This window comes from the organism of the source record quoted next, unplaced genomic scaffold, assembly GCF_019419815.1.
Source record: "Pyrus x bretschneideri cultivar Hongxiangsu unplaced genomic scaffold, Pyrus_bretschneideri_v1 Contig24, whole genome shotgun sequence".
NCBI classification, from domain to species: domain Eukaryota; kingdom Viridiplantae; phylum Streptophyta; class Magnoliopsida; order Rosales; family Rosaceae; genus Pyrus; species Pyrus x bretschneideri.
In genome coordinates, this window is record NW_025999546.1 from 5,118,705 (window position 1) to 5,145,893 (window position 27,189).

Sequence of the window (27,189 nt, forward strand, 5' to 3'; positions counted from 1 at the left end):
GATATAAATTAGATATATTTATTTTGCATTTTTTTAATAAATTGTAAGAAATTTGTTGAATATTTGGATGAAAACATATAATCATATGCTTGTTCCCCATGTTTTCATTATGTGACTCATTTTAACGGAAGTTCTAACAGAATTGATGAAAGGGACTATAGCTGCACGTTTTGATAAGTTAAGGGACTAATGATCACAAATTTTTATTTGAGAATTAAATGAACAAAAAAAATATACCTATTTTGAGCATAGCAAGAGAATTTTTATGAGCAAAAAAAAAATTGGGCATCATCGAGTACCCTACATAAATTAAAGCACCGTAACCCTAAAAACATATGCAGCTTACCAACGGAGCCCAATTAGTTAAGCTGCAAATTCGAAATCAGAGATGATCTTCTTCCTCCTCACAAACCCTAAAAACAAAACAAACGAACTTGCAAGAAAGCATACCAAGATCTAGAGAGGACTGTCCGGATCTCACCTCGGAGCTTCGTCGTTTGACCATAACACCCCTCACATTTAACCGATTTTGTGGTGTCAATGGTCGTTAACCATTCGTCAATCCATAATCCCAGATGAATTTTGGCGGGAACGAGTACTTGCGACTACTGCTAATAACCGTTGCAAAATGATTGAATTTAGCCATAAACTCGACGAGTTCTAGTAATCATCGTCCAACAAGAAAAAGCATAATAAGGTTGAGAGAGGGGCGAGTGATGATGTGCTGCCAGTCTCCAGAGCAACCAAAGGAGGTTGTTCTCTTAGACCTACTCCAATCTTTGGAGTAAAATTTAAATTTTAGGTTATAAACTTACTCCAACTTGCTCTAACCTTGGGCCAAATATAAGTTAAAACTCAAAACTGTTAACAAAACTCAAAACTGTTAACACCAAACCCTAGCAAGGTTCAACCTAGACCTGCTTGCACAATCAGAAATGGCGAGGGAAGTCGAAGAGAACACTGAACAAAAATTGGTTTTGTAAAATTGTATATATGCCTTACTTCAAAGAAACACAGATGGTTATATAGTCACCCAATACAACATAAAACCTGTCGAATTGTAAACAAACTCCCTTAAAACTACAAATAGGAAAATGACCCCCAAATCTATCTCACTTATTACATTTTGGTCCCTTCTTAGTACTTGTAATCGAAGTAATCACAAGATCATAACAATGCCTTCCCCTTCAGAACAACCTTGTCCTCAAGGTTAAACTACAAAATCTGGAAATCGTTTTTGGAACTCATCAAAATCTTCCCAAGTTGCATCTGCAGCTTCCTTACCCTTCCATTGCACTAGAAGTTGAACTCCCGCCACATTCCCCTTTTTATACATCCTTCTCGACACAATTGTTGCAGGTATGTCCTGAACCAAGCCATCCTCAGACACCAAAGGAAGTTCAATCTGGGGAATCTCATTGTTTCCAACCTGTTTCTTGAGACAGCTAACATGAAACACAAGATGGACTTTGGACCCCTCAGGAAGTTTTAACTTGTATGCCACAGCTCCAATCTTCTCAAGAACTACATAAGGACCATAGAACTGTGGTTGTAATTTATGATAACTATGATTCACCAATGAGTGCAATTGATAGGGCACCAACTTCAAATACACCATATCTCCAACATTAAAGTGTCTCTCAGTCATTTTCTTGTCTACTTGCACTTTCATGCGATTTTGAGCTAGCTGCAAATTATTCTTTAATACTGACAGCAGCCCATCTCGTTCAATCATGCATTGTTCCACAGAAGCTACTTTGGTGGAACCAACCTCATGTGGAACCATGTATGGTGGGGGAAAACCATACACCACTTCAAAGGGAGTATACTTAGAAGAAGTATGGTATGCAGTATTAAAGCACCACTCTGCCCATGGCAACCATTGAACCCATTTCCTCGGTTGTCCTCCAACAAAGCACCTTAAATAGGTCTCCAAACATCGATTCATTACCTCAGTCTACCCATCAGTTTGCGGATGATATCCAGAACTCATGCAAAGTTTGGAACCTTGGAGTCTAAAGAGTTCTTTCCAAAAAGCACTTACAAACACTGGATCTCGATCACTCACAATGGAATTAGGCATGCCATGCAATTGGAAAACATGTTCTATGAATAATTGAGCAACTATAGAAGCATTGTAAGGATGAGCAAGGGCAATAAAATGACTGTACTTTGAAAGCCTGTCCACAATCACCATGATAACTGATTTTCCCTTGCAATTAGGCAATCCTACTATAAAATCCATGCTAATATCAGACCACACCCTTTGTGGCAGAGGTAAGGGTTGAAGCAATCCAAGTGGTGCAATGGTTTCAAACTTGTTTTGTTGACAGATGGCACATTCAGCAATGAACTTCCTTATATCCCCTTTCATTCCCTGCCAATAAAACCCCTTCTTAGTTCTGTGATAAGTTTTAGCTACCCCTTGATGACCTGCTGCTGGTGTGCTATGATGCTCCTCCATAAGCTTGGTTCTCCACTGAGAAGTTGGACTAATTACTACCCGCTTCTTGTAGCATAAAAACCCATTATCAAGAGAATATTTAGCTAAAGCAGGATTGGTGGTGCCCTTAAGTTTGTACTCAGTCACCTCCCTAATTTTGTCCATGATCCAAGTATCACTCTCATTATACCTTCTTAAGTCATCCATCCATCCAAAATACAGATAAGAGATGGCAGCTAATTCCATAGTGTTCCCTGCAACAATTTCCTGATGGTCTGGAATTCGAGATAGTGAATCTGCCACAGTATTTTCCTTCCCACTTCGATACTGAATTTCATAATCAAATCCGAGAAGTTTAGCCACCCATTTTTGTTGGAACTGAGTGTTGGTTCTCTGCCCCAAGAAATACTTCAAACTGCTATGGTCAGTCTTTATAACAAAGTGCCTCCCTTGCAAATAATTCTGCCATTTACGTATCGCATGAACTATGGCAATAAGCTCCCTCTCATAACTCGATAATGCCTGGTTCCTAGGCCCAAGTGCTTGACTGAAAAATGCAATTGGCCTGTGATTTTGTTGCAAAACAGCACCTATACCATTTCCAGAAGCGTCACACTCCACAACAAAGGTTTGAGAAAAATCTGGAAGTGCTAAAACCTGTGGTGAGGACATAATGCTCTTGAGCTGTCTAAAAGCATCACTAGCTGAATCATTCCAAGCAAATCCCTCTTTTTTGGTCAAATTGTACAAAGGTTGACATACCTTCCCATAACCGGGAATAAATTTGCGATAATAACCAGTAAGCCCCAAAAATCCTCTTAACTCCTTTACATTTCTAGGTTGAGGCCACTGCTGAATTGCTTTGAGCTTTGATGGATCTGCAGCCACCCCATCCTTAGACACTATATGTCCCAGATACTCAACACTACTTTGACCAAAAGAGCACTTAGACTTTTTGAGATATAGCTGATTTTTGTGAAGCACAGTGAGGACTTCTTTCAGATGAACCAAGTGGTGCTGCCAAGAGGTGCTATAGATGAGTATATCATCAAAGAAAATAAGCACAAACTTCCTGAGGAATGGTTTAAACAGATCATTCATCACATTTTGGAATGTGGCAGGAGCATTAGTGAGCCCAAAAGGCATCACCAAAAACTCATAGTGACCTTCATGGGTTCGAAATGCTGTCTTGCCCACATCCTCAGGTTTCATTAAAATTTGATGATATCCAGAACACAAATCGAGCTTAGAAAAATACTTGGAACCATGCAATTCATCCAACAAGTCATCAATAAGGGGAATTGGATACTTGTCTTTAATTGTAAGTGCATTCAATTCCTTATAGTCAATGCACATTCTCCAGGTACCCTCCTTCTTCTTGACTAAAAGTACGGGAAATGAAAAGGGACTATGGCTAGCCCTTATAAATCCTGCATCCAAAAGCTTCTGCACAGCCTTCTCAATTTCCGTTTTTTGAAGAGGTCCATAGTGATAAGGCCTCAAGTTGGGCGGTTTAGCACCAGGAACTAAAGCAATAGAATGATCAAGTGACCTGGATGGTGGCAGTGTAGTAGGTAGCTCAAAAATGGCTTCAAATGCTCCCAACAATGCTTGTAATTCCTGCAGCTGTGAAGAGTTGAGAGTACTAGTTCCCCATTGAGCAGTTTCCAGAGAATAAAGGCATAAACCAAGATTAGAACTGTTAAGTTCCTTATTTCTGGGTCAAATTTAACCCAGGATTTTCTCAGGATTAGTGGAGTTGGTTCATTATATACGTATATTTTTTTTAGTTTTATATTTATAAATTCATTGAATCCAACGATTAAGATCTAATTTACTGAAATCTAACGGTAAAAAAAATAAATATCTAGTGGTCCAAATTTAAATTCAACAGCTAAAGTAATTAAAAAGAAATTCTTTTATGTGTTTCATATTTTTTTCATAGTGTTTCACGAGTTCCATGGTGTCAATTAGTAAATTTTCAATATTTGTCTGAATCTAATTATTTTTAGGTTAAAATGTTCATAAAATTAAATTAAGATAGTCTACCCAATTTTTTTCTTTTAAAAAAGTTGCTTTAAGAAAAAAAAATTAAGCTAAATTCATTCTTTAAACTAAAATTTTAACCCAGAAAGGTTGGAGCAAAAAAAACTGTTTTTAGGTTAAAACTTAAATTTTCCGGACTAAAAATTTTAAATTTTAAAAGGGTTGAAGATGGTCTTAGAATAGCGCTTGGGTCCGAAAGAGGAGTTATTTGAAAGAACGAGGGTGGTGGGAAGACGATGGAGAGGCCCAGAGATGACAAGGAAGGATTTATTTTGTGCATAAATAGTTTGAAGGCTTTATCAACTTGCAACGGTGCTCTCTTTTTAGACAGACTCTTTAACACGGGAGTTATTTTGTGCTTAATGATCCTTAAGTCCCTTTACTTAATTTCCATTCATGTTTAGAAATTTAATATTAATTTAATATCAAATTTCCAACACAAACATATTTGAGATTTTATATATAATGTTATTAACAAGTACATCATCGCAGCCATGATGGCTGTTGTTCTTACCCGGAATCTTAGTTTGAACCGGAATAATTGTATCTTCGAAGGAGATTCAGTCATCACCATCGCAGCCATTAATGGCCAAGGAGAAGATACATCTCCTCTAGGTCCTGTAATTAATGATATCCGATCTTTCGTCAAAGATTTTTCTCATGCGAAGCCATGCCATATTAAAAGGGAGGCAAATCAAGTTGCTCACAGACTTGCACGTGCTGGAATGGGGTGTGCTCAAGAGACTGTGTGATGAACCTTCGGGGTTAATTTTGGATGCGCCATTTGAAGATTTTTCAAATTCAAATGTATTACTTGATTTGGTTTGAGGATAGTTAACTTTAGTTTGGTTGTGCGAGACGTTCTTTTTCGATTCGACCATGTTGAAAGCTCCAACAAATTTTTTATCGAGATCCATATATGCATCCTATCTTTAATTTGTACGGTTTTCGCATCTTAATGAATATCGTACTTTTCGTTCAAAAAAAAAATGGACCGGTTACGTTTTGAAATAGTTGTGGCAAGAAGGTTTTGGGCTACTGAATTCTCGACCGTTTCAATCAGCCACTGTATTCATTCATATATAATTCCAAGAGTAGGCCTAGAGAGTTCCATTTACTGAAAGTATATCAACACTATTAAAATGAATCGAATAATAAGGAAAGTAAATGAGCTAGATTCTTGTGAGGCTGGATTTTCTTGGGTGTATTTATAGATCAAAATTGTATCTAAACACTTTAAGGGCCTAAATAATCATTTCATTTGTACATACAAGTTATTCAATAATTAAATTCTAAGTGGATACGTTCGACAAATTGTAAGGTGTCAATATGAGAAAATGATTATTTCCGGATTCTTTTTGTGGGGATTCAGGGGATTAATTAATTACGTCCGTTTATCGTACATCATGCAATCAGTTTTCATTAGATATTATTTATATTCAATTTAAAATTTAAAATTTAAAATGATTTCTGACCGCACGATATACGATGAACGGACGTGATTGATTGATTCCCGGATCACTACAAAGAGGATCCGGCGAGGATTCTTTTCCGTCAATATGAATCCTTATAATCACTAACTCAAAGACTTGCATTCACCATTTTTCCAATATGAATCCTTGCGATCACTAACGCAAAGACTTGCATTCAAAACTGAATTTTCCGGAAATATTCAATTAGAGGTGATTAGTCTAAAGGCAACATTATATTTTTTTGGAAACTTCTAAAGGCAACATTATTTGGCTCACGTATATCATCAATACGTCGGCAAGTTGGCTTCACCGCCCACATACAATATACAGTATATAATATACATTTAAATAGTTGTCCATGATGAAGAGGATGAATTGGATGTGGGGTTTAACTAGCGATTGTGGAGTGTATGTAGAGGGTGTGGGATGTGAGGGTAGTATTGGAATGTTCGTGAGATATATCAAGATAAATTATAATATAAAAAGTAAATATGAGGTATATTAAATATGTGGGAAATTAGTTTCGCTCTGGACCTTAGTATCTAGAGCCTGAGGGTCAACACGTTTACTTTGTGACACTTGTGGGGTGTCAATAAAGCAACCCTTCTCTATGATAATTACTTTGTGATACTTGGTGTCATTGACATCATTGGAAATGGAAAGAGATCCTCTTCGGAGCTCTTCCTTCAAAACCAACGGATCAAGTGATCCGGGCTATTAAATTTGATCCAACAGTAAAAAATTATTATAACTTTCAGGAGCCCTGATTTTAAAAGCCGTTGAATCAAATTTCAAAGGTCCGGATCACTTGCTCCGCGAACTTTGAAGGAAGAGATCTGGAAAGGATCACTTTCCATTGGAAATGCTCTCAAACAAAGGGCTTTTTATTGGTATTCTAAAAAAATCATCTTGCACATTTTCAAGTCCTTCTAATAATGGTAGTATTGTAAATAAGTCTACTCAAGATAATTGAGTTTGTTATAATTTGGTTGTAACAGTTTTGATATTAGTTTGTAATTAGTTAGATGTGTTGTAATTAGTTGTTATTACAAGTGAACTAGTCACTTGTATATATACCAACATGTAGTTTTATTTTATCAAGTAATGAAATCATAACTTTCCTATTACCTTCTGTGTCCTTTATCATAGAGGAGTGCATGGTGACTTATTTTAAAGTGGTGATATATAATAATTTTGCAAAAAGATAAATTGTTTTATAATTGTAAGTAACTATTGAGTTTAGAGTTTATTTGCGCAAGAGTTATGCACTAACAAAAGAAGGTAGTAAATTCACATTCTTTTCTCTTTACGCATTCCTCTCATTGGTTTTGTACCTTAATTCTCATGTGATTTACCTTGACCCTAAGGTTATAAAATAGGCATATGTTCCAATATCATAGTAGCATGTGTTATGAGTTCAAAATTTCTCGAACTTCTAAATTAATGTAGGAGTTTAGAACTCTCTCCTACCTTCCCTTAATAATAATAAAAATTTTTTAAAAAAAGGGGGCTAGAATAAAGAGAGAAAAGTGATTAGGGATAAAAGGAGAATTCATGTGCGGGTGGTGGTCAATTCTATAGCACGAACTGGTAAGTGTCATTATCCTCTTTGAAATCTTAGTTCTATGCCCCCAAGAAAATGCAAGTTCCGGTGAATAATGTTGTCTTTGAATTCAATGCACAATGTTCTTAGCATTGTCAACTGTCAGGAATTATTGATGTAGGAAACCTAAAAACATGTGTGAATGGAATTACAAGTTCAAAAAAGATATACGAGTGGGGCTGGAGCAAGGGTCTCAAAGTGCATCATTCAAGTTGAGTCAATTGATGAAAAGACGTAGTCAGCTGTTACTAGTCTAAGTTTTTTCTGTACACGTCTATTTATTTACGTAGTAAAATTATTTTTGTTTGTTTAATTCAAAGATTAAAAATAAAAAATGAATATGCTTGAGTATAAAAAATATGCGAAAACCAATTTTTTCAGTCCAAACTCAGAACCGTCGAAACAGATATTTCAACAACAGTAGCATGTTGACCCCAAACCCAAAGCAACCCAAAGCAAGAAAGAAGCTTCTAGTGGAGGTTGAGGAATTTGGGACTTTAACTTTTTAAAAAGAACCAAGGCCAAACATCATTGCACATAAGAAAGGCAAACCCTTCGAACAATTATTTATTCAAATGTGACTAGAAGTGAGAGGTCACTTTCCATTTCGAGGATTTGGTTTGTTTTGGTAAACTGGCATACGATCTGATCACACCGACTTAAGTCGTTTGAAAGGCACGTAAAGTTGAACTCATCAGATTTTTGTCTTTCCGTCCCACTTTAACATAGAAAATGGAACAAGGCATCTCTATCTGTTCATGTTGAAAAAAGTTACCTTGGCCAAAGATTGAAAAGGCTCAATCATTAAGTCATGATGGGTACACACTATAGTAATGTTTAAATATTTCATATATGTTGAGGTTCAATTTTTATTAGCCCAACTTAATTAGAAGAATAATGCTAAGAAGATTAAATATGTAGACTAAATTTTGTAAACAAATTGATATAGAAGTTGATGATTTGATTATTATTAAGTGTTGATTAACGCACTTATTTTTTATTAGTTTGTAAATTTAGTCTTTCTAGTATTACTTAAGAGATATCGGCTTTAGTTATTGAGAAATATTGATGAATGTAACTAAATACTTAATTTTGTTGCTTCTAATGTTAAGGAGTTGGCGTCTGAGTTACAAGAGTGTAATATTTTGTATATTCTGCAAAACTGTAATGGAGTGGCTCATCGCCTTGCCAAGTCAAGTTTATATATAGTGGTGATTCTATAATTTGGCTTGAGGAATTCCCAGATGTTATAAGAGATGTACTCTACCAAGATCTAAACTCTGGTTGAATTTTCTTCATCAATAAAGCTATTGTTTCTCTTAAAAAAACTATAAACACATTGATCCTATTTTTCACTCAGCTAACTTCTCATTATGCCCTTGAGTTAATGAGTTAACTCATATGTAACTCCTAATCTTTGTTAATGTGATTTATAGTCATTTTCATACTGAATATCAAACAAAAACGTAATTCAAACAAAGTGGCAAGGTCAATCTCCATATTAATTGGTCCTATATATGTCATCTTTATTTTCTTTATTTTCTTAACTTGATTTATGCATGCGCATTTGGGATACTTCTCTTTTTCTTTCCTCCTACTACTATGATATCTACCTTGACAAGAGATGTGTAGAAAGTCATTTTCTTCGTATTGACCTCTTTTCTAATTTGGTTCAAATGATGGATGGCTTATCTTCTATTAACATACTCAAGTCTTCGTCTTATATTTCTACCCATTGCAACCTATTTAGTAGGTACTCAATTCTTCTTCCTTTTATTTCATTGCAAAAGATACAAAATTATGTTTATGTATAAATGTTATATGTAGATAATGATGTCAATCTTCTCCATAGGTAAATATATAATACTTTAATTTCCGCCATTGACATATAATTTTTTATTTCTTTTATCTCTTTGTCTTAGATAGATAATTAATCCCTTCGTCAGAGGTAGATAATTGTATCAGATATATATTTGTAATTACTTGACAGATATGCATTAGGGTGAATGCAGGTGCTTTATGATTACGAAGCAATTAAATAAGGACATTTGGTACGTAATAACAATATATATAGCTATCTTTCTTTAATTTGCCATTTTAACACCACATGAATAATCGATGTCAAACTGTGATAGACAACAAAAAGAAAATTAGGGACGCAAATCTTTTTTCCTAACTCCAGGGTATTTGGGGTCACTCTCAAGACTTTGCAAGATCTATCTGTGGATTATGATGAATAATATACACAGCAAGCGCAATGATAGATAGAGGATGAATGTACTTAAACAAATATGGTATTAGAGCGGAAACCCTAGGGGTTCCTCTGATCACTGCCTACTGCAATCCAAACCTACATACCCTTGCGTTGTTGCTGCCTGCCTTGCGTTGTTGTTGCTTGCCTTGAGTTGCTACAGCTTGCCTTGTGTTACTGAAGCGTACTCTGCGTCTCTAAATCACGCACCACTGCTATCTCTCCCACATCGATCCTTGCGTTTTCTTGTTGTTGTGCGTTGTACTCCTATGGATCGTTTCACCCTAACTCCCAATCTATGGACAATCTCCACCATGAAATCTCTACTACAGGCCCTTCTGTTTTCGGTGTTGCTGCTCAACCCCACAGATCTCTTGTGCAACATACCAAGGGGAATGTCCATTTCATCAAGTTTCAATATGAATTATGGATGGATTATCGATATTGGTATCACATGACCTTTGATCCAAATAATTTTATGTAGCTTCACGAGGAAAACATATTCGTTGTGTAAAACAAATTTTGTCGCGTCAAAATTGACAGGACGAAAACTTTGTTGCCTATATGTTGTTGCACAAAGGTTGAGAAGCAAACAATTGCGATACAAAAAACAAAAAATATTGTCGCTCAAGATCCTTTGCACGACGAAGAATTGTCACAAAGACATTTCTTGCACTAAAGTTCAAGGGACAAAGTCTCTCATCGCGCAAGTTTAAGGTTACAATAGAGTGTCGTCACGTTGAGTTTCTGGTGACGACGGGTCTTTGTTAAGTAAGACAGGCATTAGTCCAACGGTTTGTCCTCAACAATACACAATTATTACACATGCGTGACTTTTTTCATAACCTGGTCCAAAACCATTCAACACCTTATAGCACTTTATGAACTTTAGGATAACAATTGTCCTTTGGAAGCATTGTTTTGAAAACCTCCCAAAGGTAATCAAAACACCGCTTTGACATACGAAACTTGATTTTCCACGCATTGACTCCACAATGGCCTTGAGCACCGGAAAGTCACCACAACCCTGGTATAATTCTTGCTTGGCACTTTTCAATAGGTTTTCATACTTTTCGAACGCTTCATTGTCCATGATGGGAGGCATGTCATCTCCCACTTACTAGTAGTCGTTAGTCGAGGCGTATGGATAAGTGTCATTTAGAATATCCATGATTTATTCTTTAACATCCACATTAGATCCAACAGTCTCCTCTTGTATCACGTATGAAGACAAAGTATGGTCTAATCGTTCCCCATGATGATTCCATCTAGTATAGGCCTGCATCATCCCATTTCTTACCAAATGAAATCGAACATTTTCGAATGTCTTTCTTATTGAGTTGTTACACTTCTGACGCAGACATTTGATATGAGTTGAACCCCGGTTGTGTCTAACTGCGTATTCAATAAATTGATTTGTCCCATTCAAATATTCATTAACAACTCTGTTCAAATTATGTATCCACTATCTGTCCATTTTTTTTTCTACAAACACAATAAATATACAAGGATTACAACAACTTCAACTATATTTTGTCACCTTATGCCTTCGGTAAGGGCCCTGTCCCATTCAGGAATGCACATTTATGTGACATAATTTACTACTCCATCAAATTAGATTTCGATGTGGAAAAATTTCGGTAGCAACTCCCTACAATTCTCCAAGTGTACGACATAGATATAAAATGCTTAGCTTGCACTCAAAGAATGTAAAGAGATATTACCAAAATTCTCACGATCGGGACCTACTTCGTGAACCGCAAACCTATGCATTCCCAAATTGTCCAAAAATGAGACAATTCAAGAATTAATTAGATCACAGTCATGCTTTCGTATCCATAAGTGTAATCCAAATAATTCTCAAACATGAAACTAAACTTTTCTTGAATAAAAGTATACAAAGTTAAGTACTACTAACTCCGTACAACATAAAATATTTTTGTACATGATGTATAAAAGTATTTGAATACACACATGTATTACTTGTTTCAAACTACCTCATAAATTAAATCACAATAAAATAAACTAATGAAACAATTACCTTCAATTCGTACCTCAACAATAATCGTATACAACAACCCTATAAAAAACAAATTAATTTTGTTAGTTTGATTTCAAATGTAAAAATATAAATGACAAAATCAAATTGCTTACTGGATAGAGAGGGATAGAGAAAGGGAGAGGAGATGGAGATCAAGATCAAAATCGAGATGGATAATAAATGTAGAAGATGGAAATGGACAAACTTGAAGTGATAGAGAGAGAAGAGAGAGAGAGAGAGATGGAAAGAGAGATAGGAACAAAGATGGAGAGAGATTGAGAGCAGCTACAAGAAAGAAATTTCTGCAATTCTGCCTCTCACGGTTGGGCGTTCTCATTCTAAACATGAAACCTTTGCACCCTAAGGTAGGTTGTCGAGCCTAAACCCAAACAAAATCCTAATTGCACTTTGGGCTTTCGGCGATGAAACATTCGTCGCGTAAGGCGCCTTAGGGCGACGGAACAACATTTGTCACTTAAGGTAACTCTAGGCGACGGAAAGTATCTTTGTCGAGCAGTTTTTTAATTTTAAATTTCATTGCTTTAATTTTTCCTATTAAGTTAAGAAATAAAATATTTAAAAGAGATATTTAAAGTGTCTATATAAGGTAAATCAAATTAATATTAAAGTGAATATTTAATCTGGAAACAAATTAGCAACATTTAATCCGTTACAAATTGGTGGGAAATACAGGTGCAGTTGTGAGGGTGGTACGAGTAGGGGTGGTTCGGTATGGGATACCGAACTGAAACCCTTGTTCCAATTTCCAAACTGAAATTTTCGGGAATCCCAATTTTAATGCCGATCCCAAACCAAATTTTTGGGAATCCTGAAATAGTTTCGGGATTTTGGGACAAATCGGGAATCTTGAAATGTTTTGGGCTTTTGGACTAAAATTTGACATATTATGCTTTTGGGCTAAAATTCAACCTTTTATATTGAAAATTTAAAATATAGCCAGGCTGCCAATCTGTTGGACTAAAATTTGACATATAACCAATCTGTACACAATAGCATATGCCTATTCAATTTCTACTACACATGCATGCAATAAAAATAAATTAAGTAACAAATCCAAGAGCACACAAAATTAGTTACAAGCCAAGGTTTTAAAATAAATAAAGTAATAAACCCAAAAGCAAAAAAATTAGTTATGAGCCAAAGTTTCAAAATAATTAAGTTACAAACGAAAAGCAAAAAATCAAAGCTTAAAGTTTATAAATATTGTTGGCCTCTTCGACCCCTTGATCTTGTTAATGCTTGTGGTTGCTCCCTTCTTGTTGGTACTTGTACTCTTCCTCTTGATGTTGATGGTTGAGCCCTTCCCCTTAAAATGGGATGGTCATGGAGGTAGTGATTGATTTTGACGTTGTTGAACTTCTATTTGAGGTGGTCGAGGAGATGGAGGTGGCATTTCATTTTCTTGTGTTGTATTCTCCTCACCTCCCAAATTAGCCGTGTCTAAAACAATAAACCATAAATCATTTAGATTGAATTATAGTCTAATAGATAACAAATACTAAGAAAATAAAAGAGGAAATTAAATTGTTTACTTACTTCTTTCTAAGCGTTCAAGCTCCTTGTTGAAATAGAATTCATCAAGTGTAGGCTCCTTGTAGAAACAAAATTCATTTTCTCTAAGCCAATCACTAGTACACACTAAAGCCTCAACTGTTTTAGGTGTTGAGGAAGCTCTAAAAGGATCAACAGCTCTCCCACCAAGACTAAAGGCATTCTCACTAGTAACAGTGCTACTAGGAAGGGCCAATACATTCTTAGCAACTTTCCTAAGAGTTGGATATTGACCACAATTTCCTTTCCACCAATTCAAAAGATTAAAACCCTCACATGTTAGGCTTTGATTGGATCATTGAAGTACATAGATTTTTGCTTCACATTTGAGGTAGCATTGCTACTAGTACTAGTACTCCTAGTACTACTACTACTAAGGACCACTCCCTCCTTATATGCATTATACAACTCGGTTACATAGCCTTTAACCCTTACCTTCTCCTCCTTTATTTTGTCTCATCCATAGCCGAGTTCTTCTAGATTTATCTCCAACATTTCAAATTTGTACCTCGGGTCGAGTGCTTGGGCTACAAAGAGAATAAGATTCATCTTTTCAATGTCACCCCAATATTTGTCAAACTTGAGCTTCATTGAGGTAGCCATACTTTGCAAAGTGGCATTAGAGGCGTTTAAAATTTGTTCTTGTATCTCCACTTGCAAGGCAATCACCATGCTAAGTATTAAGTGTGATGTTGGAGTAAGGGTTGCACTCAATGTCAAGGTGGCATCATAAAACTTTTTGAGAAAGTGTTAAAACTCACCAACCTTTTCCAATCATCCACCTTCGGAGGACCCACCCACTTGGCCTTTGTTATCATCCCATCAACCTTTTTCGAGACCTTCTCTTTAAAGTAAGCAATAAAAGAGTCACACTCAAAGGCCATCTTAGAGAACACTTCTTTAAACTTGAAAGCACTATTAAGCATTTCATACGTGGCATTCCACCTTGTGACAACATCAAAAGGGATACTTGACATCCTATGAAATCTCAACAAGACACAATATTCCTTCAAAAACTCTAACCTTGTCGGGGATGAGTATATAAACTTCACACAATTTCTTATGGCATCAATCTCACAACTAAGCTCTGCCATTCCATCCTTAACTATCAAATTGAAGATGTGACAAACGCACCTCATGTGCAAGTGAGCCCTGTCAAGTAAAAAAGTATCATTTTACTTGAGTCTTCTTTTCATGTATGCAATAGCGGTATCATTTGCACTAGCATTGCCAACGGTAATGCTAAATACCTTGTCTATGCCCCAATCATTCAAGCAAACCTATAGACATCTTCCAATATCATCACCCTTGTGAGAAGTAACTTGGACAAAGTTTAGGATCCTCTTATGCAACCCCCAATTAGTGTCCAAAAAATGGGCCATGATGACCATGTAGTTTATCTTTTGAATCGAGGTCCAAGTGTCGGTTGTAATACTCACTCTTAACCCCTTAATCACACTTTTTATTTTTGCCTTCTCTTCAAAATACAATTCCAAAACCACCGCCGCCACCTTATGCCTAATAGGAGGTTTGTACTTTGGATTCAAGTCGCGAATAAAGGTTCGAAAGTCCTCTTGATCAACCACCTTAAAAGGCATCTCCGCTATTATAATTCACCTCACACATCTCCTATCAAGTCTTTTTTGATTGAAAGTGTGAGTGACAACTAGACCTTCCATCCTCGCTTGTGTCAATGTAGGTTGGTTTGGATCCACATTCTCAAAGAACTAGAACCCGGGCATTTCCTCAAATACTTAAGAATTCATGTCGTCCCATGAGTTCTAAGGTGTGCCGATACTAAGAGTTTTCAATGCTTGCATTTGGCTATGAACAATTTCTCCCCATTCTTATCGGTGATCGTTACCCTTTTAGCATCGTTCCACGCTGGACTTGGACCCTTTCTCCTATTGCCCTTTTTCCGAAGAAGACCCTCCCATTGTCTCACTACTTCTTCTACTTCCTCTTTCTGCTCTTCCCCATCTTCCTCCTCTTCTTTTATTTGTTCTAGTGCATTATCCTCCTCCATATCCGAATCATCATCCCAACAATCTTCATAATAATCATTATGCAAATAATCTTAAGGTGAAAGAGTGCCTAGTTGAAGGGTACCACTAGGTTGGGTTTGTTTTCGTTTTCCTAATACTGAGACCATAGGTGTACTAGATTGGCTACTAGACCCGTCCACCTAACAAATAAAATAACAATGCACATTAATATATCACAACCACAATTCAACATATATCCAAATTCCAATCAATAAATCACATATCCAGTTCAAATGCAATAACATTAACATATTCAATATGTGCAAAGTAAGAGGAAACAATTAAAGAGAATTAAAGAGAATTCATATATATTTCACACTAGTCCACTACTGCATACAATCCCAGAACTACTGGGATACACCCATAGATTTGTTAGGATGGACGAGTCTAGTAGCCAATCTAGTACACATATGATCTTGGTATTACGAAAACGAAAACAAACCCAACCTAGTGGTACCCTTCAACTAGGCACTCCATCACCTTAAGATTATTTGCATAATGATTGTTATGAAGATTGTTGGGATGATGATCCGAATATGGAGGAGGATATTGCATTAGAACAAATAGAAGAAGAAGGGGAAGATGGGGAAGAGGGGGAAAAGCAGGAAGAGGAAGTAGAAGAAATAGTGAGACAATGGGAAGGTCCTCCTCGGAAAAAGGGCAATAGGAAAAAGGGTCCAAGTCCGGCGTGAAATGATGCTAAGAGGGTAGCGATCACCGATAAGAATGGGGAGAAATTGTTCATGGCCAAATGCAAGCATTGCAAACTCTTAGTACCGGCACACCCTATAACTCATGGGACGGCGGGAATTCTTAAGCATTTGAGGAAATGCCTAGGTTCTAGTTCTTTGGGAATGTGGATCCGAACCAACCTACATTGACACAAGCGAGGATGGGAGGTCCGGTTGTCACTTACACTTTCAATCAAAAAAGACTTGATAGGAGATGTGTGATGTGGATTATAATAGCGGAGATGCCTTTTAGGGTGGTTGATCAATTGGACTTTCGAGCTTTTATTCATGACTTGAATCCAAAGTACAAACCAACTAATAGGCATAAGGTGGCAGCAGTGGTTTTGGAGTTGTATTTTGAAGAGAAGGCAAAAATTAAAAGTGTGATTGAAGGGTTCAGAGTGAGTATTACAACCGACACTTAGACCTCGATTCAAAAGATAAACTACATGGTCATCACGGCTCATCACGGCCCATTTTTTGGACACTAATTGGGGGTTGCATAAGAGGATCCTAAACTTTGTCCAAGTTACTTCTCATAAGGGTGATGATATTGGAAGATGTCTAGAGGTTTGCTTGAATGATTGGGGCATAGACAAGGTGTTTAGCATTACCGTTGACAACGCTAGTGCAAATGACACCGTTATTGCATACATGAAAAGAAGACTCAAGTCAAATTGTACTCGTTTACTTGACGGGGCTCACTTGCACATGAGGTGCGCTTGTCACATCTTCAATTTGATAGTTAAGGATGGAATGACAGAGCTTAGTTGTGAGATTGATGCCATAAGAAATTGTGTGAAGTTTATACACTCATCCCTGACAAGGTTAGAATCTTTTAGGGAATATTGTGTCTTGTTGAGATTTGATAGGATGTCAAGTATCCTTTTTTATATTGTCACAAGGTGGAATGCCACGTATGAAATGCTTAATAGTGCTTTCAAGTTTAAAGAAGTGTTCTCTAAGATGGCCTTTGAGTGTGACTCTTTTATTGCTTACTTTAAATAGAAGGTCTCGAAAGAGGTTGATGGGGTGACAACAAAGGCCTAGCAGGTGGGTCATCCGGATGTGGATGATTGGGAAAGGTCGGTGAGTTTTGCTCACTTTCTCAAAAAGTTTTATGATGCCATCTTGACATTGAGTGCAACCCTTACTCTAACATCACACTTAATACTTAGCACGGTGACTGCCTTGCAAGTGGAGATACAAGAACAAATTTTAAATGCCTCTAATGCCATTTTGCAAAGTGTGGCTACCTCTATGAAGCTCAAGTTTGACAAATATTGGGGTGACATTGAAAAGGTGAATCCTATTCTCTTTGTAGCCCAAGCACTCGACCCGAGGTACAAATTTGAAATGTTGGAGACAAATCTAGAAGAGCTCGGCTATCGATGGGACAAAATAAAGGAGGAGAAGGTAAGTGTTAAAGGCTATGTAACCAAGTTGTATAATGCTTATAAGGAGGGAGTGGTCCTTAGTAGTACTAGTACTAGTAGCAGTGCTACCTCAAATGTGGAGCAAAGATCTATGTACTTCAATGATTCACATCAAAGCCTAACATGTAAGGGTTTCAATTTTTTGAATTGGTGGAAAGGAAATTGTGGTTAATATCCAACTCTTAGTAAAGTTGCTAAGGATGTATTGGCCCTTCCCAGTAGCACTGTTGCTAGTGAGAATGCCTTTAGTCTTGGTGGGAGAGCTATTGATCCTTTTAGAGCTTCCTTAACACCTAAAACGATTGAGGCTTTAGTGTGTACTAATGATTCGTTCAGAGGAAATGAATTTTGTTTCTACAAGGAGCCTACACTTGATGAATTCTATTTCTACAAGGAGCTTGAACACTTAGAAAGAAGTAAGTAAACAATTTAATTTCCTCTTTTATTTTCTTAGTATTTATTATCTATTAGACTATAATTCAATCTAAATGATTTATGGTTTATTGCTTTAGGCACGGCTAATTTGGAAGGTGAGGAGAATACAACACAAGACAATGAAATGCCACCTCGACCTCCTCGAGCACCTCAAGTTGAAGTTCAACAACATCAAAATCAATCACTACGTCCACGACCACCCATTTTAAGGGGAAAGGCTCAACCATCAACATCAAGGGGAAGAGTACAAGTACTAACAAGAAGAGAGCAACCACAAGCATCAACAAGATCAAGGGGCCGAAGAGGCCAACAATCTTCATAAACTTTAAGCTTTGCTTTTTTGCTTTTAGTTTGTAACTTAAGTATTTTGAAACTTTGGCTCGTAACTAATTTTTTTGCTTTTGGGTTTGTTACTTCATTTACATTAAAACCTTGGCTTGTAACTAATTTTTTTTGCTTTTGGATTTGTTACTTAATTTATTTTAGTCTAAAATCCCAAAAGCCAAAAATCATTTCGGGATTCCCGATTTGTCCCGAAATTCAGAAACTATTTCGAAATTCCCAAAAATTTGGTTTGGGATCGGTATTGAAATTGGGATAACCGAAAATTTCGGTTTGGAAATCGGGACAAGGTTTCGGTTCGGTATCCTATACCGAAACATCCCTACCATTTACCATTGAAACTAGAAAATGTTTGATGGTAGCCCTTTCAATTTGAGACCTCCACACACATGGATCACGAGTGACGACGTGGGAGATATCCCATAAGGTGTCTTTGAAATTTCTTTCATATGGTATTTCTGTGAAAATACAGGAACAAATCAGATAAAGGTAGGGAAGGGGCATATCAGAGAAACTCTTAAATTTCGGCTAAAATCTACCGATTTTGTTGATATTTCTTAAATATAAATTAAATATTGGAAAAACTCTTATATTTCGTCTAAAGTACATTTTCAAAGTTTCAAATTTTCATCATTTCCATCGAAAACAATGATTTTAATATATCTATTGATATTTTCACAAATTTACAGTTCGATATTTTTGCGTATACTGATATTTTTGGAAAGGGATCCCTTCTGGATCCCTTCCACATAATCCTCCTCATCAAATAATCATGATCCTTGAAATTTGATCTAACGGCTAAAGTTATTTTAACTTTTAAAGTGTGTCCGTATTTTTAGCCGTTTGATCAAATTTCAAAAACATAAGATGAGGATGATTAGGTCTTAAGGATTCGGGAAGGATTCTTTCCGGTATTTTTAAATACTAGCACACAAAATCTCCCCTTTGCCACGTCCACGCGCCAATTCGTCAAACTAGAGGAGAGAGTGTAAAAAAAAAATCTTCCTCACTTTCCTGAACATCGAACCCAGAACGAGAGAAAAAGAAAAAACTATATAAACCAACTCCCGCTATTTCTGCTTCTGTAGCCAAACGATACACACAGCACCGCCCCCCTCCCCCCTCCAACACCCCCCGCTATCCCCCCCCCTCCCTCCCTCTCTCTCTCTCTCGATTCTCCCTCTATTTTCTCTCTATTCATGAATTCCCCGTCTTGCTCCTCCGTCATCATCGTCGGCGCCGGAGTCTCCGGTGAGAGCCAATCGTCACCGTCGACTGTCCAATTCCTAATTTTACTCTCATTTCTCTCTTCGGTCTTAATTTCTTGCGTTTAATTACTTCCTTTTGAAAGGTTTATCGGTGGCGAAGGTGTTGATCGAGAACGGCGTGGAGGACGTGGTGATTCTGGAAGCTTCCGACCGTATCGGCGGTAGGATCCGAAAACAAGATTTCGGCGGCGTGCCGGTGGAGCTTGGCGCCGGTTGGATAGTCGGAGTCGGAGGCAGAGAGTTGAACCCGGTCTTGGACCTCGCCCGGAAGTCGAATCTCCGCACTTTCTTCTCCGATTACAGTAATGCTCGCTATAACATCTACGATCGCAGGTCCGTTACGACGCCGTTTCTCTTCTCGTTGTTCATTCTTTAGCTAATTTGTTCCTGCCGGTTTGTGGTTAACGTGAGCCGTGTGCGCAGTGTTCGCGCTTACACGTTTTGTTCCCCGCACGTCATTTTTATGCGTTGTTTGCTACTTTGAGCCGTTGGGGAATTAATTTGTTTCGGCATTTTGTCATACCCCGCAATTTAGAATTTTCTCTGCAATTCTGCGCCGGCGGTGAACTGTTTGTTTTGGCAACACCGGCGTAAACTAGCGCCCACGTGGACTTTTAGCTGCTATGTTGGGTGTTTTTTTCTAAAATGCGACGTGGGTATTACTAACTCGTTGAGTTCACTGGTTTTTTATTTTTGCAGCGGGAAGATATTTCCTAGAGGACTGGTGGAAGAGACGTACAAGAAGGAAGTGGAGTCGGCGGTGCAGAAGTTGAAGAAGCTTGAAGCCGACTGTGGCTACGGCGGCGATTTCTCCAATGCCACCGAACCGCCCTCGTAATATCTCCTGTCTCTATCGTTTTGGGATAATAAATTCAACTTTTCAAACTAAAATTAGAAAGATTAAATTTTTATAAATTAAATAACAAAACGTGTTTATTTTAATTAATGACAAATCATTTAATTTGTAAATATTCTCTACAATTAGTTTCTCTAGTACTTCTGTTTTGTAGTATTTAAAAATTTAGTCTTTAAATTTTACATGGGCAGAATATGGGTTTTGATTTTCTTTTTCGTTCTTGGGTGTGGTTGTCCAGTACACAGAAAACGCCCATAGAGCTCGCCATTGATTTCACCCTACACGATTTTGAGATGCCAGGTCAGTTTTCACAGCTCATTCCGCGGTCAATTGTTTGTTTGGAATTTTCATTTTCATTTTTTGCTCTTTGAGAAATGGGGGTTTTTGTTTTGTGGTACAGAAGTGGAGCCCATATCAACCTTTTTGGATTATGGAGAACGAGAGTTTTTGGTTGCGGATGAGCGAGGTTATGAGCATTTGCTATACAAAATGGCTGAAGATTTTCTTTTTAACTCTGAGGGTAAACTGCTGGACAGTCGTCTCAAGTTCAATAAGGTACCAGAATCGGATCTTCTCGTTTTCGAATTTTTAGCATATTTAGTTTTATTTAGTTGCTTAGCCCAATCATTTCGAGAAGCGGTGCAAATTTGCTTAGAAGTAAGATTATCATCCAGAGGTTGAGGTGTGCTTATTTTAATCTCATCATGGAACAATAATAATTTTCTAATAATCTTTGCTCAGTTACAAGCTTGTGTTGTAACAGAGCAAAACCGAACACAGTTGGATTCTAAAATTTATACACTTTATTTATTAAAATAAGACTTAGTTACTGCTTTTGTTTTTGTTACAAGCTTGTGTTGTAAAGCTTTTATAAAATTGGCTTTCTTTTCCCAATCATAGGATGAAAACAAAAGGGATATATTTGAGAAAAAATACAAATAATAATACAAAAGTTGGAGGAGAAAACTGTGAAATTCTGTTTTGTTGGTATGTAAGCGCAGTTTTTCTCGAAATATTTTTACTCAACATCCTCAAGTATGATAGTAATACTTACTTCCTATTTATTATTACTAGTTTATTTTAAAATTTAAAATATATGTAATTATACACAAATCTTAAATTTTAAATTTATTAAACTATAATAAATTGTGCTTAGCATTAACACTGCCAGTAAAAATTCACCCGTTTTGCTTTTGCTGTTGAGGAAGATTGACCAAGCTTTGGAGTCTGGATAATGACGTTTCTGAAAGCCGTTCTTCTTTTGTTATGTGATATTAATATAATACTGTCATTATTATATTGTAAAATACACCCTTCTTTCTTCAAGGGTCAACTAATTTTTTTGTTTTTTTAGCGCTCATTTTGTCATATTGGATCTTTTTTCTTTTTGTTACTGGTTATATATTTTATTTTATAACCAGTTAGTATAATTTTATTTTATAACCAGTTACTGTATTTACACGAGTTAGTATAATTTTATTTTATTTTTCCCATGAGAAGATATTTTTCTATTTTTTTAATTATCCAACCCATGAAACTTAGACCTCTTTTTTTCTGTCAATTTTATTCTCTATGACTATATCCATTATCCAGTCCTGGTTTTTCTATTTTAGGTGAAGAAATTGATATATGAAAATTTTGTGGCTTCTTGACATTCATTTTATACCAAAGATCGGACTCAACACCTTTTCTTTCATTTTCCCTTTGATTTAACTCGTACATATAGGAAGGGACATGATCCTTGAGACCTTTAAAAGCCCTTTTACCACTCACGTAAACTTGTAGGCCCCAAGAACATTAAACTGTTGAGGTGAAATGTCATATCGGGTCAAATAATAACACGAAAATGGTAGTATTGTCACTTTTTCTCCAGTCCCTGGGCTGCTGTCTTCACCTCCATTTTTGTTGAAAGAAACAGTTTTGTTACCATGTTTCCCAGAGTAACTTATATAACATGGGTTTTCATCTTATAACATGTCGATTTAATAATATCATATAAAGTTGAGATAAATTTGCACATGACGTGACATTATTAAACCTATACGTCTCATTTGATGCAAGTTATTTCTCCATGTTTTCTTGTGGCTTCTAGAACACTCAAATGGGCATATGGGTCTCAATAGTCAATTCTGAGCAGATTCTGCTTCAATAAATCTTTCTCCTTTCATCTCTGAAATTTAGATTGCACAGTTTTCCTTAGCTTGACTGTGCAGGATCTTATGGGGTGGTTGCCTTGGGAACTTCACATGTAAATATTTATGGTCAAATATTTGTTTTACTGTTAATCCATATATGACAAGATGATTCCCTGCTTGATTTGGGGCAGGTTGTTCGGGAGTTGCAGCACTCGAGAAACGGCGTTACGGTAATGACGGAAGATGGTTGCATCTTCCAAGCAAATTACATGATTTTGTCAGTTAGCATTGGTGTTCTCCAGAGCGACCTCATTGCCTTCAATCCACCCTTACCCGTACGTCTTTTCTCATGTTTATATCATTTCAATGAGTTAATTCGTATTTTTGCCATATTTTCCGTTCTTTTATGTGGCTATATCAAGCTTATCAAGCTCTTATATGATTTAATTTGCTCACGTAACATCGTGCTGGCCGCTCCCTTGCATATGTTGGTGTTACTAGGCTCGCTGCCAATTGCCACCACAAATCGTACAAACATAATATGTGGGTTTGGCTCTTAGCTATTGGTCTTGAATTTTACTTGCACTATAGTGGGATCTGAAGGGCTACGTTCCTAGGAAATGGGTCCCTGTGGGAGCTGAAGGGCTACATCCCTAGGATATGGGTCCCCTTAGATGGGATTTGCTATTTGTTTACTTGGTTTCTGAGGTGTGGTCCACATTATTAAATGCAATTTAGTTGAAGAAGTCAGAAATTATGGATAGCTGGGCTCATTAAATAAGTTTCACTGGTTGATGACGCATGAGAAAGATTAGCATGCTGTGTTTTTTATATGCCAAATTGCCAATACCATGGATTTAGGATCCATAGAATTATAACCCATTGGCTTCCAAATAGGTTAACTAATGTGGGCTGTGCCTTACTGCTTCTTTCACTGGCAGGCGTTGAATGCGGATCGGTATTTCAAACTAGTGATTACTGCCCTTCTTATACATAAACAAATGAGATGATTGATTGTACAATGCCTTGGTTTCTTATGGCCATGGATAATCTTTTAGATCTCCTTTACTAATAGCGGCATTAAATAATCAAGGAAAAAAAGTGCCAAGTAAGATCGTTGCATTTGCCGTACTACATTAGGTAGTGCACAAATTCATAACTGTAAACTGTTAAAGACTAACAATAGTGAAGTGGCAGTGATTGGTGATACAAAAACAAGACAAGGTAGATAAATCTTCGAGTTTTGATTGGATTTACTTATTGTTGATGGTTGTGAAGGTTGTAACTGTTTGCAATATATTTTGCCTAGTTTTAACTTAATGAAACTGGTGGATAGTTGTTCATGATTAATTGGTTGTAACCCTATGACTGAAGGCGCATCTCAGTCAAAGTCTCATTTTGATATTGTTAGTTTACTTCGCCTGAAATAATACTAACTTTGATGAATTAAATAACACAGAGGTGGAAAACAGAGGCTATAGCGAAATGCGATGTGATAGTTTACACGAAGATCTTTTTGAAGTTCCCATATAAGTTCTGGCCTTGTGGACCAGGAAAAGAGTTCTTCCTCTATGCCCATGACAGAAGAGGCTACTACACATTTTGGCAGGTTGGTTTAAATATTTGTCATTCTCGACGCCAGCCAACATATATATGGATTTTCATTTCCAGCATATGAATAGATTCCATATGTTGTGTTCTGCACTGGATTTCCAACTGGCCTGTCATATTTTCATGCCACTATTACTTATTTAATTTAGTGTATATATGGTCCTCACCAAGGATCACAAAATGACAACATTTCAAAAGTTCATGTCCAGTGTTGTGGTTCATGAACCATTGGAAAACAACAAAATTTATGGTTGCACACTTACAGGATTTTTGAACACAACCTTTACCATGTATAATCATGTTTTGGCTGTCTGCGCATACAACCGTGCTGTCATTTTACTTTGAGTTGATAGGAAACTTGCCGCTTCCCCATTATGGGTGGGAACAAATTTCTTAATGTTAGTCCGTAAAGTTCGCACCCCTTCCATTTTAGATAACCTCAGTAGTTGGTTTTGAAACTTGATCACGGTCTTGTCTAGTATGCTGCGTGTGTGTTAGGGCTAGGCTGTAACTATCTCCGTTTACAGTCGGGTAACAAAGATTGATTCCTGTTGTTGTTGTTGTGATTAACAAACTAGAGTCTCTTCCAGTATTAGTTTGAATGGTTCTTCATTTCATGACGCATTGATATTTCTGTCACTCTTTTAGAACTGGCAATGTTGATTGCACTTCGATCTCTCTCTCAACCATCGTTCATTTGCTTTCATATTTTGTATAATGCATACTTTAATCAAATCTCAAATGTGTGTATTATTAAAATCATCTTCTTTGGTTTTATTAGGAAACAGACCATATACTTTAAGGACCACAATCATGGAGGCATTGTTAGATGTCATTGTCTCTTTCATGTACTATACGACTTTTTTAACCGACATATGGATATTTTCTAAACTATTATTATGACAAATAAAATCTGTTAAATGGCTGCTAATCCGTTGCCATGTCATCAGCACATGGAGAATGCTTATCCAGGATCCAATATGTTGGTCGTGACCTTAACGAATGAGGAATCAAAGCGTGTGGAAGCTCAGTCTGATGAGGAGACGTTGAAAGAAGCCATGGGGGCTCTTACGGACATGTTTGGGCCCAACATTCCCGAAGCTACTGATATACTTGTACCTCGCTGGTGGAACAATAGATTCCAGCGAGGCAGCTACAGTAACTACCCTTTAGTCTCTAATGACCATTTTGTTCATGACATCAAGGTTTGCCTTCTCTCCCTTAGATGTTGCGTTTCGCCATATATTAATTTCACTTAATGCTTCTGTTAGCTTAGAAGATTGTTGGTTTAACTCTTAGAGGATTCTCAAATTACCGATGTTTGGTGCCCCCTTTCTGTTTGGTAATTAAGTTATAAAGTGGAATTAGAGAATAGTAGTACTGTTGGTTTGTGTTGAGGAGAATGACTTATCCGTCCGGTAGAGCTCATCGTGTTAAAAACCGGCCTTTAGATATTTTTCTTTTTGTATGATTCTTAAGCCTGAGTTGGAATATGCTAAACTTTTAACTTACACAAAGTCTATCTTCGAGTGAAATTTGTACAGAAGCTCTTACTCTATGATATGGTTGCACATGGTTTGCCACATGTGCCTTTCAGATCCAGCCCATGCATATTTTGCACAGTGTGACTCAATTGTCTAGTCACGTGGTGTCCCACATCATGGAGTAAGACAATTTTGTATAAGAAAAATAAGAGACAAAATTTTCGCTAAGAATTGCTTGCCTAAGATTGTGTTCCTTAAAAGCTTTCCGAGTAAAGCTGGAGAACATATACCTTTTTTGTTATTTGCCATCTCCTATTTTTTTTCTTGATCTGTGAATAGGAAAAGCTCAAGCTTAATAGAGAACTTTGAAACGAATTGACATTACATTTTTCTTCTTTTGTGTTCTAACCAGAACCCAGTAGGCCGCATCTTCTTCACCGGGGAACACACAAGTGAAAAATTTAGCGGCTATGTCCACGGCGGACATCTTGCAGGTGAGCATTAATCAAAGGTTCTACTGGAGATTGTAGGCCTCCAATTATAAACACCACTTCTGACATCTTGTTTGCATCATGTTGCTTGATGATCAATAGGTATTGAGACTGGTAAAGCGTTGTTGGAAGAAATGGAGAAGGAGAAGGAAAGGACTAGTGAGAGTGAAAACCAAACTTTCTTGTTAGAACCCTTTCTTGCATTGACCGGTTCATTAAGTTTGACTCAAAACGATGCTGTATCGAGTCTCAAATGCGATATCCCTAGAAAATCATATTTAAGTGGCAAAGTTGGCATCCCGGAGCTATGTTATGACTAGGTGGAATGAACTATACACAAAACATTTATTTGTGACCGAAAACAAAAAATTGAGTGTTGAGAAAGATCGGAAGAGGGGTTTGAATACGATCTCTTGTATAATCTTCGATGCCGTTTACAATGTAGAATGATGGGAGGGATGACATAGCTGGGAAAGTTGTAAGTCTGTCTGTGTAATAGTTTGTTTGGATAATATGGTATAGGAAGTAGGGGATAATCAATGGAGGTGAAAGGGTTTTGGATTTGGAACGGAATTGGTATGGGAAAATACACATGTAATATTAATTACTGAAGCTGAAGGGAGAGAAGGAGGTAGGAATCAGGTTCTAGTTGTAATGGTACTGAATGTTAGTTTCACAAGAACCAACCTTTCCCTTTTTTTCTTGGCATTTGTATTTGTTTTGTTCAGATTTAATCAATTTTCCTTCCTATCAAATCATGAAAGCAAATGGTTTCCTTTGGAGAAATTCTTTTGTGGGCTACTGTTTTGTGGGTCTAGAGAAGTCCATGATTCCAGCCCAAGTACGAGGGAGGCAGATTCTCTGCCCTTCCACTTCCAGTGCTCTCCTATTTTGTGTGGTCATGGTTAAGTCATGTCAATATTTTAT

The 27,189-nt window shown here is 36.9% G+C and overlaps 1 protein-coding gene across 1 annotated transcript; it reads left to right on the forward strand.

Moving 5' to 3' along the window:
* The first annotated feature begins 19,552 nt into the window (after positions 1 to 19,552).
* LOC103957582 (polyamine oxidase 1) lies at positions 19,553 to 27,017 on the forward strand. The gene is made up of 10 exons (XM_048586465.1): positions 19,553 to 19,668; positions 19,769 to 20,018; positions 20,385 to 20,519; positions 20,780 to 20,841; positions 20,942 to 21,096; positions 22,868 to 23,011; positions 24,136 to 24,285; positions 25,238 to 25,492; positions 26,184 to 26,265; positions 26,365 to 27,017. Exons 1-10 carry the CDS (start codon positions 19,617 to 19,619, stop codon positions 26,580 to 26,582), a joined length of 1,503 nt encoding a protein of 500 aa, XP_048442422.1. The 5' UTR covers positions 19,553 to 19,616; the 3' UTR covers positions 26,583 to 27,017.
* Positions 27,018 to 27,189: the final 172 nt, after the last annotated feature.

Bases quoted from the DNA above. Each gene is read 5' to 3' on its own strand.
- LOC103957582 (XM_048586465.1), top strand. From the start codon at position 19,617: ATGAATTCCCCGTCTTGCTCCTCCGTCATCATCGTCGGCGCCGGAGTC. The intron at 19,669-19,768 runs GTGAGAGCCAAT...TCCTTTTGAAAG, and splicing joins CGTCGGCGCCGGAGTCTCCG to GTTTATCGGTGGCGAAGGTG. The intron at 20,842-20,941 runs GTCAGTTTTCAC...TTTGTGGTACAG, and splicing joins ACACGATTTTGAGATGCCAG to AAGTGGAGCCCATATCAACC.